The 17,358-nt window shown below is 31.3% G+C and overlaps 2 protein-coding genes across 4 annotated transcripts; both read left to right on the forward strand.

Moving 5' to 3' along the window:
• Window positions 1-4,613: 4,613 nt before the first annotated feature.
• On the forward strand, window positions 4,614-8,335 carry LOC145335354 (uncharacterized). Its single transcript, XM_080181090.1, has 7 exons — window positions 4,614-4,818; window positions 5,361-5,447; window positions 5,789-5,882; window positions 6,153-6,247; window positions 6,688-6,796; window positions 7,401-7,440; window positions 7,606-8,335. The coding sequence occupies exons 1-7, from the start codon at window positions 4,768-4,770 to the stop codon at window positions 7,733-7,735; spliced, it is 606 nt and encodes a 201-aa protein (XP_080037216.1). The 5' UTR covers window positions 4,614-4,767; the 3' UTR covers window positions 7,736-8,335.
• A 1,223-nt stretch (window positions 8,336-9,558) lies between these two features.
• LOC145335355 (uncharacterized) lies at window positions 9,559-16,215 on the forward strand. 3 transcript variants are annotated; one of them, XM_080181092.1, is made up of 9 exons: window positions 9,559-10,525; window positions 10,828-10,979; window positions 11,492-11,581; window positions 11,877-11,969; window positions 12,113-12,238; window positions 12,731-13,135; window positions 14,091-14,161; window positions 15,106-15,560; window positions 15,713-16,215. In XM_080181092.1, the coding sequence occupies exons 1-6, from the start codon at window positions 10,054-10,056 to the stop codon at window positions 12,803-12,805; spliced, it is 1,008 nt and encodes a 335-aa protein (XP_080037218.1). In that variant the 5' UTR covers window positions 9,559-10,053; the 3' UTR covers window positions 12,806-13,135; window positions 14,091-14,161; window positions 15,106-15,560; window positions 15,713-16,215. The 3 variants fall into 3 exon arrangements, with proteins under 3 accessions (XP_080037218.1, XP_080037217.1, XP_080037219.1); XM_080181091.1 differs by having other exon boundaries at window positions 15,106-16,215; XM_080181093.1 differs by lacking the exon at window positions 14,091-14,161 and having other exon boundaries at window positions 15,106-16,215.
• Window positions 16,216-17,358: the final 1,143 nt, after the last annotated feature.

A 17,358-nucleotide genomic window follows, 5' to 3' on the forward strand; every position in this document is an offset into this window, starting at 1 on the left:
GTGTCTGAAATATTAAAACACATTATTAAAAATTTAACAGGAATATCAAAATATTGTATTTTAGTTTATTATGTTTATTTACAAATAATTTAGAAGTTTACAATTTGCATTTAATTCTTTTTATTCGTCTTTATGTTCCTCTGTCTCTTTTATATCTTCTAAATATTCATAATTTTAGCCTCGAAGGTAAATCAAGGTAGAATATTTTAATAATAGCGGAGCAATGATGTTTATATTTGCAGGTAGAGAGGAGACATACAGCTGTTTACTAAAATAGTCTCCAAATTTTTCTTATTCGTTGGCTTAAATCTTTGGAGACTTTTGTGGAAATATGATTGGTTGGTTCATTAAGTTGAGTGTCCAAACTTTCACTCCACTAATTGTAATCTACAGAAAAGAAATTTTGTGTATCATCATTGGGTATGTATATCAAATTATCGGCAATTATCTTATCTCTTTAGATACCTGGAAAAAGGGAAATTAAAGAGTACTGAGGTGGATTCTTTATAAAAATTTGCCCCACTAATCGCTTAGTGGGGCAAAATTGTTTTTGTGAAAAATCCTTCAAAATCACATAAAAAATCTACAAATATTTAATAAAATCTTATGTTAATAACCCTTCTATGATATTGTTTAATTTTGTAGATTTTTAATGTGATTTTGGTGGATTTTTCACGAAAACAATTTTGCCCCGCTAAGCGATTAGTGGATAATTTACGTGATAAAATTACAGACTGACATACAAACTTATACTTTGTTTGACGGGCGGACATTTTTATAGAATAGCATCGGCGTTATCTCAAAAAATGCGCCAACAAAATTATTTACTCATTCAAATTTATGACAGGTGGAAATTCTTTTGAAAATATTTGCGCTCTATTGCAGCGTGAATATTTGGATTGTCAAACTGATGCAAATCATTTCGGATTGCAATTGATGTCTAGTAAAAAACAAGAATAATGAAAGTAGATGAAAATACTGAATTTAATGTTTTATAAAGTTATGGATTATTTTATCAACCAGTAGCCAGGTTATTTTTTCTTTTTCTATATTCCTTTTTCATTAGAGGCATAGGGAATAACCAGTAGCATTAGCATAAATGAGAGCTTGTATTCTAGCTGTTGGAGAGTATCAATTTCAAGTATGTGCCATATTAGAGATGTTAAAAAGTTATCTACTTGTGTAATACTGGTAGTAAGAAATGGAGTTATGTCTTGGCAACTCATAAAATGCACAGCTAGGACTTCTGGACAAAGGTCCTGAAACCAAATGGTTAGTTGTCTGATGGATTTTACTTTATCTAATAAAATTACATACATAGGTAAAGAAAAAAAATGCAAAAAGAGATGTATTTAGGCGTATTTTATGACGTCTCACATAACACTTTCCGTTTCTCCTGGGGAGAGTAGAAAAGTCTAAGAAAACCTAAATCTTTCTTTAAAATTGTTAATAAAATTTTGAGTCTTACAAGAAATTTTATTCATTAAATTCAACAATAGCAAAAATTTTGGATTTTTTTTTTGAAAGATTTTAATTAAGGGTTCGGAAGCCGCAGCCGCAGCCTCAGCCTCAGCCACCATCAGCCGCGCGGCTTACGAGAAGCCTCAAAATCAGCCGCGCGGCTTTCTCAGCCACCCAATAAGCCTCAGCCTGAGTCACAGCCGCGCGGCTTAAAGAAAACATAAGCCACTGTAAGCCTCAGCCGCATTCAGCCACTGTAAGCCTCAGCCACTGTAAGCCTCAGCCACAAAACTCCAATTCAGCCACATTAAGCCTCAGCCGCACTAAGCCTCATTCAGCCAACGCCCCTCTAAGCCTCAGCCGCAATCAGCCGCGCGGCTTATAGTTGGGGAAGCCTCAGCCACACTCAGCCGCGCGGCTGTTAATGATTTGAAGCCGCAGCCGCACTCAGCCGCGCGGCTTCAAGAAAGCCTCAGCCGCAGCTGCAAAGTTTTGATTATGCCGCAGCCGCAGCCGCGCGGCTTGATATTTGTAAGCCGCAGCCTCAGCCGCAGCTTAAGTTTTTTAATTCAGCCGCAGCTTTGACGCAGCCGCGCGGCTGAGATATTGTAAGCCCAAGCCGCAGCCGCAGTTGCTAAATTAGTACAAGCCTCAGCTTTCAATTCAGCCGCGGGGCTTAATTTTTATTTTATTTTGTCTGTCTGAAGCTAAAGATCTCAGTAACCACTGAACTGACAAGGTTGTCTTTCTCAGAAAATATATATATGGTCATTGGGTGGTTTTGAGCTAATTTTGGGGTGGGGGTCAGACATTTCCATCCCCCAAAAATAATTTTTTAAAATGTATTTTTTAATAGTTATTTCTCGCACCTCGGGGCTAATAAAACTAGTTTTAATCATATAATTGTACATTTTTATATTCGTAGAAGCTGGATATAATATGATGCTAGACATAGTTTTTTCGTATGAATGAGAACCGGTTCCTATCCACCGGATTCGAATGAATACGAGAATAGTTATTTCTTTCATCGTATTATAAACCGCTTTCCGCGGATATAGAATGTACAATTATTAGATTAAAACCGTTTTTTAGCCCCGAGGTGCCGAAGGCACGGGCTAAAAAAAATTGTTTTAATCTTATGATTGTACATTTCTTTATTCGTAGAAAGCGGTTTATAATACGATGCTAGACATAGTTTTTTCGTATGGATGAGAACCGGTTCCTATCCACTGGAGTCGAATGAATACGAGAAAAAATGTTATCCTATTAAATTTTTTTATATTATATTGTTTCACCTGGAGCAATACGTTTTTGAACGTTAATACTTACGGACAAACAAGCATACTTTATTTTAAGGATAAAAATAAATATTTTAAAAAATTTATATCATTTAAGACTTATTAGTAAAATGTCTCTTTGTCAAGCTTAAGATCTCTGTAACCGCTGAACCAATAAAGCTGTACTTCTCAGGGAATGTATTTACTTGTTATATGGTATTTTAAAATTTTTATAAATATTTTTTACTTAATTGTTAAAATTTCAAGCGTTAAAAAAATAATTATTTCTAGTTCAAGGAATCAAAAAAAAAGATTTTAGATAAATTGTACAATCCCTATATCCCTGCTTAAAATGTACACTAGTGTTGTTTTTTGTTCTGTTGCGATATGGATGTGTCCGTGCATCCATTTAAACATTTTATTACAACATAATTATTAAAATATACATGTTTCATTTATCCTATCAATTTCAAACTTTGCATGATGATTCCCAAAACAGTTAGGTACAATCTAGAAATTGTAGCAACTCTATAATCGTTACCAGAAAATCTGTTTAACATTTTTAAATTTGATCAGGCTAGATAAAGATTAGAAGAGTCCTGTAGGAATAATTCACCTTGTTTTTTTCTCTAAATTAAAAAATTAAAAATGGGGAGGGATAGCCTTGTGTGAAATCAGCTTCTATTTCATATCATGTCAAGATTTTTTTCCGTTTTCATCTAACCAATACTCTGTCAATTGATGCCTGAAATTATTTTTCTATCAAATGTTTCATCATATTTTCCAATATTTCAAGTAAATGAATTTTCCTAAAAATGCCACAAGTATATGATGGTATATATTACCAAGATGTGAAAGAAAAATTTAGGTAATCAATTTCTACCGTTTTCCGGTTTTGAGAAACATCCAGGGAATATGAAAAAAAGGTTTATAGGCCCACATTCTATGTAAAAATATACATCAGATTTTAAACTTTGACTGGAATTGTGCAAAATTAGGCCCTTAATATAATATAAAAACTGACCGAAAAAATTATCATTCATGCATTTTGAATTAATCAACTCTAAAATGCGCCGTTGTTTTTAGTTACTTTGATGTATATTTCTAAAGAGAACATGGACCTATAGTTATTTTTTTGTACTCCTAATAGTTGTTTCCCCCAAAAAAAATTTTGAGACACCCTGTATATTGATGAAAAGTAAAGGGAAAGTTTTTTGCAATTATTGCCCACAAACAATAATCTAACCATTCAAAGTATATAAAAAAATCATTTATTACGAAAGACATACAGACTACATACTGATGTATAGATTAACCATACCTAATTTCAAAAAGCTCTGCTTTTTATATTCATATATTCAGATTTGAATCTGACATAAACAAGTTTCAATGTCTCGTAAGCAATGGAGAAAGTCAGTGCAAAGGAAATACATTTTATGCATACATTTTATATGGTCCAGTTGTATCCATATATAGTTGTTATTGCCAAATGGCGTTATCCCAAAGTTTCTTATCATTTGATTTAGTAGGTTTTATCCTCTTAGAAATATTTTTTTCAATTTTGAAAATTGTATACACTCCCCCCCCCCCCCCCCACACTGACAGAAGTATGACTATGGCAGAGAACAACTATTTTAGATTAGGTTAGGTTATAGGCAAGGGTGCCGAGCACCCGTGGCAAGGCAGGCTAGGGGACCAAGCACTGCGGCTAGTCAGACAAGGGTGCCAAGCGCCGCAGCCAGAGTTCATAGTTCTGTATGGGTGGGGGGGGGGGGGGTTATAAAAATTTTCAAAATAGAAAAAATATTTCTAAGAGTACAATACCTGCTATATCAAATAATAAGAAATTGTATAATTGTAGCAAACTTATTTTAATACAACTAAGTTTCAAATTCTTAACTATTCTACTATGCTTTGAAATCTCAAATTAGTTTTCAAAATTTGTAAATTAATGTATGATATCATAATATGTAATTAAATCTAAATAGTTAAAATAAGTGGACCAAAAGGTCCCAGGGCCGGTTCTCGTATGTATAATCTAAGAACGCATTTGAAGAATGTCCATCCTGAAATTTTTCAGGTATGTAAGTTTGTTTTGATTAACACCTATGAAAGGAAGCCTGCAAGAAATACACCGATCCAACTTCTAAAAGACTGCTACTAGTAGACACTTGTTGGCATTCAAAGTCAAATTTCGCTTTCTTCACCCTTTTATATAACAACCTTTGTTTTGTAGCTGCGCTTCATAATTTATGGATATTTTAATCCATAACGTTTGTATCTTATTTATTCAATATTTATGGCTTTCTTGTATTAATTTTACCACTTTATTAAAGCTCTATGTCCTAAAGTATGTTACGACACGTGGCTTGAGAGATCTTCACTCAAAGAATTTCATTGAACATATATATATGCAAACAGGATATGGGACTTACAATGCATTCTGCTAATTTGGAACCAACAACTCTGTCCTTATTTGAGCTCTCAAAAGCGATCCTTTTATTTTTAGTCATCTATGGATAGCAGCAACAGTTTTAAGGTCCTTTTTTCACTTAAAAAATTAAACAGCTGTAATTTTCTTATTTTTGAAATTAGGCCTTACTGTTAAGGGTTAAATTTTAGGCCCTGGAATCAACCAAAAGAAGCCTTGAAGAAACAAAAGAAAATGTTCTGAATAAAAGGCCTAGAATTAGCCAGCCTAGTGCACAGGTAATTAGAAAATCATGAATTTTTTTAAGGGATCTATAAACACTTAGCTATAACTAAGAAACAGCAGCAGAAAAGTAGAAATATAATTTCAAGTGTAAAGTAAAAATAAAAGGAATTTTAAACTAACAAGTTTGTCTCAAATTGTTTATTCAAATTTCTCTAATTCAAAAACAAAATTTCAGTGGTTAATTGTAAGCTGAAATGACTACTGTTTTATAACAGCATCATATGTTAGCACTCCTGTTTATAAGTCTTAGCACACATAACTTTAATTCAAAACACCATGAGTGTCCCTTCCCCCCTTTACTGATATTAAGTTATATATAATTTTAACATTTTAGATCAAAATAAGAATGTCAAAAGAGACATTTGAAGAGGCTATCTTGGCAATGTGCTGCTATAATGCAGTTCCATTCTCATTTTTTTCCGAGCCAGGCACAATGTTTCAGAAATCTCAAAAATGACAAAAATCATAAAGATTTTTTATTTTAAAATTTTCTATTAGTTTTCAAAACAATAAAAGGGATCCGAGGTGGATATAAGTGGAGCATTCCCCTTCCCCCACCCCATTTAAAAGCTGTGCTTAAAGAGCGTAGATATTAAGGGATATTTTTCAACTTGTGTATATTAATAAACAATTGTTAAAAGAATATTTTAGACATTATCAAAATCGACTTTTTGTCACTCTCTGGAACACTGTGCTAGGATTCCAGCTGATGAATGGCAACATTGCCAAAATTCTAGGAGTACCATTAGGTGCCAAAATGGTAAAGAACCTAGTTATGAAGAGAGCTGAGGAGGTTAGTATCTCAGTAAACTTAAAGAGACAAAAAAATTATCATCAGATTATCAAACCTTAACATTATAATAATAAACAAAAATGTTTAGATTTTCCATGTTTTTCATTTTTTCCTCTCAAAAGGCCTAAAAATCAGGATGTTTTTGGTTGATCAGTATAGCAAAAGGTGCCTAGAAAATGTTAAGGTTTGATAATCAGATGATCAATTTTTTCACGCACAATCCCTTAAATTGTGATAGTTCCATGGAGTATATTTAAAAATAAGCTAGAAGTGTGAAGCTTTTGATATTATGGGGTGTGTTTAAAATCTTGTTCAAAAAATTGGGGGGGGGGGGCGGGGGAGGGGGAATTAAGTTTTAGTTAAATATGTTTGTATTTAAATAAAATCATAATAAAGTGTTTTGGGCATTAAATCAAATTAATTATTTTTAAATTTTGAAGGAGAAAATGAAAATGGCGGAAAAACTGAAAAATAAGTGGCTTTACATCAAAATTGATGGTGCCACCCGCCACCGTCATAGCATAGTTGCTATAAATGCCAGATTTGTAGGTACAGTTTGTTTTATTTCATACAAGAGCAGTTTAGTTGCTATATTTTAGGCTTATTAGGAGTTATGCCCCACCCTATATATAAACCTTAACATGATCTATGTGAACCATGTCTTAAGTGGAGAACCCAATTAAGTAGTTATTGAGATCTCAGGCTTCAGACAAAAAAAAATTTGCTATTAATATAATTGGATATAATCTCATTTCCTGTATAAGTTTTAGTAGCAAAGCTGCTCCATAATTCTCTTTGTCTGTCTCTCAGTCAGTCTAACTATTAAATAGGAAAAAAATGATTTTCTCTGCTGTTATTGAAATTTTCAGTTAATATTAAGAAATATGCACATTCTATACATTGTTTTGTCTGTCTGTTGGTCATGCTTCAAAAGACATAAAGCTAATTTTTAAAGGTTTCATGGTTTCATGAGTTTTTTTTGCATATTCTCTATTTTTTTGTTTAATTATTATTAAACAGCTGCTGTATAAATTACTTTGTTTGTTTGTCCATTACATGAATTTTTGGCAGCAAAATTTGTAACAACAATGAAATTTCTTCATAGATTTTTTGAAATTAAGAATAAAAAAATTAAAACTATTCTATTTGTTAGATGGTGATGGATTTGGAAAAACTGTAACTCTATCTGTAAAAGGAAATATGCAACAAATGATAGAACTTTAATTATAAATAAAGATAATGAAGATATTCATTTATCAAGTCAAAAATAACAGCAATTAAAATTAAAATTGTTACTAGCAGTGTATGAAATTCAATTAAAGTTATATTTCAATTATATATTTGTTGCAAATTCTATTAGATTCAATGGGGCGTTCAAAAAGTAGTGATTATAGGAGAATTTTTATGGATACTTTGAGTGAGTTCCAGATTGACCTTGGACATGTTGTTAGTATTGTCAGCGACAATGCAGGAAAGAATTTGTTATAAAAAATAATAGTAACTTTTCTAGAGGAATAAAAAAATGTTATGGTTTATTAATTGCAAAGAAGTTGTATCAACTTTTTCACTTTTTATTTAAGATAGCTAGCCGGCTCTTTTAGTAAGTAGTAGATGTAAAATTTTTCATAGAATTCAGATTTGCAATCGGTTTTTTTGTAGACCTCTTATTTTTAAAGTAATTTAAGTTTTAAAAAAAAATAATTAAGTCGGTTTTAAGGTACTAAAACGCAACAAAATAAAAGAAGAAAATGGCCAGTATGAACAAAAATAGTAAGATCTTTAATTTGACACCTTACTTTTAAAATTCTGTTAAGTAATTATTGAAAAAATCTATTTTGTTAACCTCGGATTAATCAAAACTTTGAAATTAAAAATGTCCTCTCACAGGCATAAAAAGTATGTGTTCATATATACTTTTAGAATGAGAAAAATAATACGAATCCATTCTAAGCAAAATTGAAAAACTTTTATAAAACTAAAATAAAAAATATAAGTTTATTTTAAGAATCATAATTTTTGGCTTTAAAGGGTTAGCTTGAATAAAACCTGAACAAAACCTAAACAAAAGACAATGCAATGTAGCAGATATTTTTTAAACACAAGAAACAATAATGTATTTTTAACTGCATTGTTTTGAAGTTTATAAACAGACTGATGCATATTTGTTCATAATTTTTCATTCTTTACATGTTCTGTAATATCACTATATTTATTGTAGTATCTATTGTATATATTGTATGAACGTTCTCCTTTTTTTTTGGCAATTCTATTGGTTAACTTTATAGGTTAAGCTTCGCGATTCGTCAATTTTTGCGATTTGTGATTGGCTAGTTTAGTAGTTACAATTCTTAAAATAAACTTTTTATTTTTTTTTATTTTTATTACAATTTTTTAAAACTTTTTCAATTTCGCTTAGAATGGATTCGTAATATTTTTCTGATTCTAAAGGTATATATGAACCCATATTTTTTATGTCTGTTTGATAAAATATTTAGGTTTAAAGTTTTTATTAAACCAATATTAAAAAAATAGATTTTTTCAATAATTACTCAACAGAATTTTAAAAGTAAGGTGTCAAATTAAAGATCTTACTATTTTTGTTCATACTGGCCATTTTCTTCTTTTATTTTGTTGCGTTTTAGTACCTTAAAACCGACTTAATTATTTTTTTAAAAAACTTAAATTACTTAAAAAATAAGAGGTCTACAAAAAAAAACGATTGCATATCTGAATTCTATGAAAAATTTTACATCTACTACTTACTAAAAGAGCCGGCTAGCTATCTTAAATAAAAAGTAAAAAAGTTGATACACCTTCTTTGTATATAAGAGGGCTTTTTTGTAAAAAAGATACTAATAATATGACATGAAATAACTAGCTCCTCTGAAAGTACATTTAAGTTTTACCTTAAAAATTTTATTATTTAGAAAATATGAAAATTTTACCAAATTATGCATTAATCAGTATTTCTTTGTATATGTGATATTTGTTGTAAAGCTATTTCAAATTCATTTATTTAGCGAATATGTGCAAATTTGCACGTGAATTAGACGAAGAGGCAAGAAGTCCCTCAGGTGAACCACATGTTCCTGATTATGATGATCTTGAGGACAATGAAGAGGACATTGTTACTTCCCTTGAGAACTTTCGAGAGATAAACAAAATGCTTGCTGATATCCCTGCAATTATGCACATGAAGTGTGCTGCTCACACACTCCAACTTGGTGTTGAAGATGGCTTAAAAGAGCAGGAATAGAAATAGAATAACCATTCATAATTTATTTGTTTTCTTTCCTTTCATGGTGTCTTGACAGGGAAGTTTAATGTTGTTCCTCAGCCATTATTTTCTTTCCTTATTCCAATTTGTGTAATTGATCAGCAAAGACTACCTTAGGAAGTTTGTATTAGGTAACTTTATCTGAGCGCATTTTTTGTTTTTAGTGGCAAAGCTACTCTATAATTCACAATGTCTGTCCGTCCGTCTGTCCGTCCGTAATTAAGGAATTGGGGGAAATGATGTAATGTCCAGTTAGTGCATCTATATTTTAAAAGTGATTACTCGTGGCCATTTAATTTGTTTGATTATCTTATACCTCTCCGCTAGTCTGGGTTGGACTGACACAAAAAAATCTAACAATGGCTATATTTTGGCTAGGAGAATGGTTCTTACAGTTTTAGAATAGCAATTCTACTTAAAATGTTATCCTTTTTTCATGAATCTATTCTATTTGTTTGATTAGGAATCCAAAGACAAAATAGATTTTTATCGAGAAGTTGTGAAAAAAGCAAGAAATAAAACCTACAGTATGTATTTCAAAGCCAATAATGAAAATATACCTTCAATTGACAATGATACGAGATGGTCCAGCTGTTTCAAAATGCTTGAAAGTTTATCAAACTGCAAAGTAACAATTTCTCAACTGGCCAACATTGGGAATGTCATCTTTGAGAAAATGAATGATAAGGAATTTGATGATCTAAAAGATCTTGTGCGTGTGCTGCGAGATCCAGCCAAATTGACCCTAGAACTCCAGAGTGAAACACTCACTCCAGGTGAGTTTGTTAAGCTCTGGAAGCTTTTGATCAACAGGCTAGAAAAGCTTACATCACCTCTTGCCACAGAACTATCATCAAGTTTACGCCTGAGAGAAGACCAACTATTCAATTCAATGCTGAAAGCAGCCACCAAGTTAGATCCAAGGTATACTCTTGCCATCACAGATGATGACGACGAAGAAGTGAAAAAATACCTCTTATCTAGAGTATCAAAATTAAAAGGTTTGTTCATTTGAAATTCTAACAAATAAGTAACAAATTTTTTCCTTAATCTAAACACTGGACCACTTTATTATGCAATCTTCATTTTCATGAATATTTTGACTATGTTAAAGCAAAACATATGATTCATATGAGTAAAATGCTTTAATCGTAAAAGAAAAAATCAAGTCCTTCCTATAAGAATTTGATATAAAATAGTCACTGACAGGTAGTCAATATCTTTATTGGGATGAAACTCTAAATGTTTAAATTGTTAATCTACCATTGACTACACACATTGATGATTTAAATTTTTTGTTAAGATATAGATTCAACTCCTCTAAATGAGGTTGCAGATGAAATAGTTGTCGATGAGCCACCTACTCTTGCTGCCAACACAGATGGTGAAGAAAGTGACAAGGAATTCGAGGAAATAATCAAAGAGAGGTATCGCCAAAGACCACCAATTAGGAAGGTAGGATTTTAACTCAAAAAACAAGGATGACAACATTCATAAGTAGCGAAGCGTAAAAAAGCATGGATGAAAATATGTACATACAAGTACATTTAAAGATTATTTGTTAAAATCTGGAATACATTTATTGGAGAAAAATAAACATGAAACCTCCTTTTGATTTCTATGATAATTGTGACTGACTGTCAAAGTAAATTACATATAGGAGGCTCAGAACAATAGGGAAAATTATTTTGAAACTAAGATCCAAATTTTTTTGAAAATCGGACCAAAAACACCAAAGATATGGGGAAATAAGTAAAAAATATAAAAATAGCCAAAAACATGCTGAAAGGCAGTCCGATCGTCATGGATGTCTCTTAAAACGACTAGTAAAGGTGGGGCAAGGAGCCTGACTGTTAAGGGGTAACATAGATTAACATAGATAGAGTACATCCAAGCGGATGCAAGTTAAGTGAATTAATCAATATATGTTCATTCTTTCTCATAAACAAACATATTTATTTTATTAGAGCAGTACTATCAAAGAACTTGAAAAAGAAATTTGCCGCGGATTGGAAGATTTAGTTGAGAAAAGAGACTCTTTGAAAAATATGTTTAAGGTATGTAAGTATCATTTACCCTGTATAAAAGCACTGCTTTAAGGACAAAATTTTAAATGTTTTGCTACAACCATCAATGAATTTTGTTCTAAGCAGTTTCTGCCAAAATAGTAAGATGTGTATGTCTTTCCATAAATACTTTTTACATTTTTACATTTTGACAATTTTTCATTGTTTATTTCTTTTTATTTGCTTATAACTTCCAATTGTTTGATTGGGTAAGTATGTTTTATAAAAGGACAGTAGTCTTTTCCTTAATTTAAAAAAAAATTAATAAAAATTTTTTTTGTTTTAGTCTGGAATCCCATATCCAAAAATAATTGAAGATCATTACCCAGAGTGTCTGAAAGAAATTGCTCTGCAACTATTTGCATTACCCACAACTCAGGTAAATTCATATGCTTGATTTTATATCTAGGCTTGCAGAAGGGTGGCAAAATAAAGAAAATAGCCATTAATCATTAATAACTATGATTTGGGTAAATTGCTTTCAAAACAGTTCTAATAAAAAAAACACTGTATTGGTTTTAGGTCTCTGTGGAAAGAGTGTTTTCTGTTGTCCGTCTTTTAAAAACAGACCTTCGAAATCGCCTTCAACCTGAGGCCTTGGACTCTCTAATTTTTTTGAGAGTAAACAGATTATTGAATACAGAACAGGTATGCAACAAAATATGTTTGTATTTAATTATGAAATACAAGCGGCTACGCGCCTAGAGGTCTCTAGGGGCATTTTAGGGAAGGGAGTGGACACATTTTTAAAAAATTTATAAAGAAAAAGTAAAAAAAATTGGATGGTAGTTTTTATATTTTTTTCTATGGTCGATTTCTCTTAGAACGGTGGTGGTACCCTCCCCCAAAATAGTTATAAACTTTTTCAGGGCTATGAGAAGCTAACCTGTAAAGGTGAACAATATCGGTTTGGCGGTTAGTGGAATTCTTTGGTAGAGACAGACAGACAGACATCTTGTTACTTTTAAACAACCTCTTCCCCCTGTTTATGTTTCACCATTTATATTATATTAGATTTTTAAAACATTCTGGTCAATTGCAGATAAACTGTAGCAAAATAGATTTTTTACGTCAATCATTGATATTAAATCTAACATCTTGATGTTTGTTGAATAAAATACTCATTTATTAATTCTTTAGGACACTGAAGGACAGCCAGGCGCCGCTACCCAGGAGCAAGGCGAAGTTTTTGAACTTCATGAACAGATTTTTTAGCTACATTCCACCCACCTCTCCCCCATCCAGTAATATATCAAGGAAAGATACTTTATAAAAATAATGTGTTAAAAACAAAGGCTTTTTTTAAGTTTTGAAATTTTTTCAGGACATTTTTCATTGCTGGATAAAACTACAAACTTCAAACCTAAAAAAAGTCTTGCGGAACCAATTATTGTTTACCTATACAACTTTTTTTCAATTATTGTTATGTTTGTAATTTGTTGAAAGTTTGAATGAATGTATATTTTCATTGTTATTTTTTTCAGACTTATAATGAAATGTTTTGTTTAATTCCTGAATTATAATCTGCACTAAACTTCCCATGAGGTAATCCTTATAATAAAGTAACAGGATGTCTGTCTGTACCGAAGGATCTCACTAACTGCTGAATCGATTGGGTTCTCCTTAACGGGATAGCTTCTCATAGGTCCCGAGAAGTTTTATAACTATTTTGGGGGAGGGTACCACCACCTTCCCAAGAAAAATCACAAAAAAAATCGAAACATAGCTAGGTATCGTAGAAAGAGACTCATACGCAACATAGCTAGGTATGATAGAAACTTGAATGCAACAAAAAAACAAACATTTATAGTGCCACTAGAGGCTTCTAGGGGTGTAGCCGCTAGTATCTATTACTCTACTTCCTCATTCCATTATTTTAAATTCATTTTAAAATAAGGGGCGTTCAGTGATAAACAAGCTACTTTGAGGGAAATTGCTGTCCATACGAGAGGGTTCCTGTGCGATTATTTACATTATGAAATGGTTTTACACCTGTCCATATGTATCTAACAAAAAGATGTTATGTTGAAAGTCAACATCTGGTTTTGTAAATTTGTATGGCTTTTTTTATTTTTGCTTCGAATAATCGTATAAAATAAGTTTTTCAGACTGTCAGACTTTTGTTAAGGGTACTATTCACAAATGAGAGCAAGTAATTTTAATGACCGTATACTTTATTATTGTAAATATTAATCAAGTTAAGCTAAGTTAACCGGTAGGGAAAAAAAAAAACATTAGCACTTTATTCTTATTTTTGCTTTGAATAATCGTATAAAAAGTTTTTCTGGCTGTTCTTCTTTTGTAAAGGGTACTTTTCACAAATAAGAGCAAGTAATTTTAATTACTGTTAGCTAAAACAATTCTAACATGCCTAAATTAACGGAAAATGCTATCTGTTACGTACGGACCGACCCTTATAATAGAAAAGCTTCGCTTTTAACAAAAGTAAATTTGCAAAACTGTTCAAATACAGTATATGGTTCAAGAACATACTTTTCAGGATTAGATTAGAGATGCTTCGCTTACAATATTGTGACTTGTTGTAATAGGATTCAGTATTCCAAAAAACAGGTGAATAAGATAATTTTTAAAAGCGAAGCTTTTCTATAATTAGGGTCGGTCCATATATCCGTCCGTCCGTATTTCTGTCCGTCTGTCCGTACATAACGGATAGCTTTTTTGTTAATTCAGGCATGTTAGATTTGTCCTATCGATTTCAAACTTTGAATGATGATTCCTGTAGTAGTTAGGTACGATTTAGAAAGCGTAGCAACTCTATAATTGTTACCAGAATGTCCGCACGTTTATTTTAAACTTGTTGATTTTTAACTTTTTAAAACAATTTTTTATGTGATATAATCATCCAATTGATCTGATTTTCGGTGTACTGATTCCTATTACAACAAAGTATAATATTAAAGCAAATCAACTCTATAATCAAGTCCTAAAAATGCCAGTATGTCCTTAAACATTAATCTGTATTTAAGAAGTTTTGCAACAAATTTACATATAATTTTGTTAAAACTTACATATTTATATTTTGTATATTCAGATCTGACACTGTACCAGAGTTAATGTTTGTCTGTCATACCGTTTCAGAGCTCTCCTTTATTGATGTTGTCATCCTTATTTCATATAAAAAATTTGTTGTCAAAAATGAATCAGCATGTTTTAAATATATATACAGATTTCTGGTAATGATTATAGATATACTATGATCTTTATCGTACCTATATAAAACTAAAGTTTGTTAAATAAAAGGGTGAAGAAAGGAAAATTGACTCACTTGTAGTCAGAAATTCATTATCTAATAGGGGATATGCACAAATTATTTTTAGCCCAATATCTCTTATAGCAGGCGAGATAATAGTGGACCCCCTGACCGATAAAGATCTGGAAAGGGGCCTGACCATTAAGGGTGAAAGGGTTATGTACACAGACATATTCCAGTTTTAAAACAAGTTTTATATATTGACTTTAAATATCCGTTACTTTTTATTATAATTTTTTTTTAGATATATGCTGTTAAGAATAGTAGAAGAGAATTATAAAGTCCTGGAACAGATCTTGGCATCACTCAAGAATGAAAACAAATCTATAATATATAGTAGAACAATGTCTGTCTGTCTGTTAGTAAGAAAGATCTCCCTAACTGCTGAACCGATCAGGTTCCCCTTAACAGGGTAGCTTTTCATAGGTCCTGAGAAGGTTTTTAACTATTTTGGGGGAGGTTAACACCACACCCCCCAAGAGATCGACAAAAAAAGTACAATTAGTTAAAAACAAAACTAACACCATCTTTTGGCGAAAAAAAGTATTTTTGGTAAATAGCTGGTTTTAAAAGAGATTTGAGAGAAATAATGTTATGTCTTCCTAGAGGCCTCTATGGGTGTAGCCGTTAGTAAATAAAATAAAGCAAAACAAACACTTATTTTGTAAAAAATAAGTTTTTTAAACAAAAATTATTTAGGTGGGTTATATACCTTTCATGTGAGTTATATGTTTTATTCTTTTTGTGGGTAATTTTTTTTTGTAAGTGTGGGGAATAATCTAATGTTTTTCATTAAGAATAGGAATATTATTACCTTTTCCACAACACACCCCTTAAATATACTTGCTCAGTTTTAATTAACTCAAATCTTGTAATTGATTGTATCAAATATTTGTCCAACTGTAATTTCCTCACTTTGCAAAATTATCTGACATTAAAATTGTTACATTGCAATTATCTAATTAAATTAATTTTTGTATAATTTACTTTGTTTGTAAAGCCAAGCTCTCTGATTAATAGATCTACTCTATAATTAAACTTAAAGGTTATAGTCATAAAATATGTTTATACTCATTTATTTAGTATTATGTTTTGTATCATTTGGAAATAAATTTTTAGTATAAAAGCTTCTTTATATTTTAAATATCCTTGTAGTGGGACAGACCGACTTATGAAGAAGCTAGGCTCCCTGGAATAATAATAATAAGCTAGTTAAATTTTTGTTAAGATTCATTATGCTGAAAATTCTAGTATTGTATTCTGCCCATTCCTTTCCCCAAATAAATAATGGAAAGGAATCCTGTATAATCTATTTTAACCCAATCCAACCTATAAATAAACATGTATAAAGTTATTTTGAGTTACTTTTGATTAAAACAAAGCTTCTCTACAATTTTGACATTAGTGAAAACGTCCATTGTGTCCGCACTCCCGCTCAGCAAGCTAGACTTTTTTCACATTTATAATATGGATGACCCCAATAAATCCAAGCATCCTTTACAAAAAAAAGCTCAATTTGTTCTTTTGAGGTCATGAAACGATCCTTTATTAAACTACATGATCTAATGCATTTTCTCGCTTGCTAATTCAGTAAAATATTGATTTTTAAAAGCGAAGCTTTTCTATAATTTGGGTTGGTCCGTCCTTATAAGATAGATAGCTTTTTTTCGTTAATTTAGGCATGTTAGAATTGTCCTATCGATTTCAAACTTTGCATGGTGATTCCTGTAGTAGTTAGGTACGATTTAGAAAGCGTAGCAACTCTATAATCATTACCAGAATGTCTGTACGTCCATTTTAAACATGTTGATTTTTCTACTTTTTTAACAACAAATTTTTATGTGTTCTAATTATACGTTTGATCTGATTTTTGTATATTGATTTCTGAGACAACAAAGTACAATATTTTAAGCGAAGCAACTCTATAGTCAAGTCCTAAAAATGTAAGTATTCCATAAACATTATCCTCTATCAAGCATTTTTTCAATAAATTTATTGATTTGCTTCGACTCTTATACTTTTATATTCTGATAATTCAGTTCTGACACTATATAAGTGTTAATGTCCGTTTGTCCTAACGTTTCAGTGCTTCGCTTTTATGGATGTTATCATCCTTGTTATGTATGCGCAGGGCTCTACAAAGCATATCTACCACCTGTTAACTACAACCAAATTAATAACATAAAAAGACTCAAACAAGAAGCGAAGCAAAAAATCATTGATACAGACGAGGAGATTTGTTAAATTAAAGCACAGATTTATTGGAGAAAAAATAAAAAAAAAGTTTCTCATGTATTTTTAATATTTTTTATGATGACTGATAGTCAAAGAAAGTTACACACTGAATGGTCCAAATAACGAAAAATTAAATTTGATACTATTATCCTAGCTTCTACCAATAACGAAATTAATTCGGGAAAAAATCACAAAACCTATACATGTTTTTTAGCTGTCGTTGGGGGGCAACACATCGTAAAATTGACGACCTCTCCATTTG

The sequence above is a fragment of the Acartia tonsa genome, chromosome 13 (assembly GCF_053477335.1).
Source record: "Acartia tonsa isolate MP-2025a chromosome 13, ASM5347733v1, whole genome shotgun sequence".
Lineage (NCBI taxonomy): Eukaryota > Metazoa > Arthropoda > Copepoda > Calanoida > Acartiidae > Acartia > Acartia tonsa.

Bases quoted from the DNA above. Each gene is read 5' to 3' on its own strand.
- LOC145335355 (XM_080181091.1), top strand. From the start codon at position 10,054: ATGTATTTCAAAGCCAATAATGAAAATATACCTTCAATTGACAATGAT. The intron at 11,582-11,876 runs GTATGTAAGTAT...TTTTTGTTTTAG, and splicing joins CTTTGAAAAATATGTTTAAG to TCTGGAATCCCATATCCAAA. The intron at 11,970-12,112 runs GTAAATTCATAT...TATTGGTTTTAG, and splicing joins TTGCATTACCCACAACTCAG to GTCTCTGTGGAAAGAGTGTT.
- LOC145335354 (XM_080181090.1), top strand. From the start codon at position 4,768: ATGTATAATCTAAGAACGCATTTGAAGAATGTCCATCCTGAAATTTTT. The intron at 5,448-5,788 runs GTAATTAGAAAA...TTAACATTTTAG, and splicing joins TTAGCCAGCCTAGTGCACAG to ATCAAAATAAGAATGTCAAA. The intron at 7,441-7,605 runs AGGAAATATGCA...GCAAATTCTATT, and splicing joins ACTGTAACTCTATCTGTAAA to AGATTCAATGGGGCGTTCAA.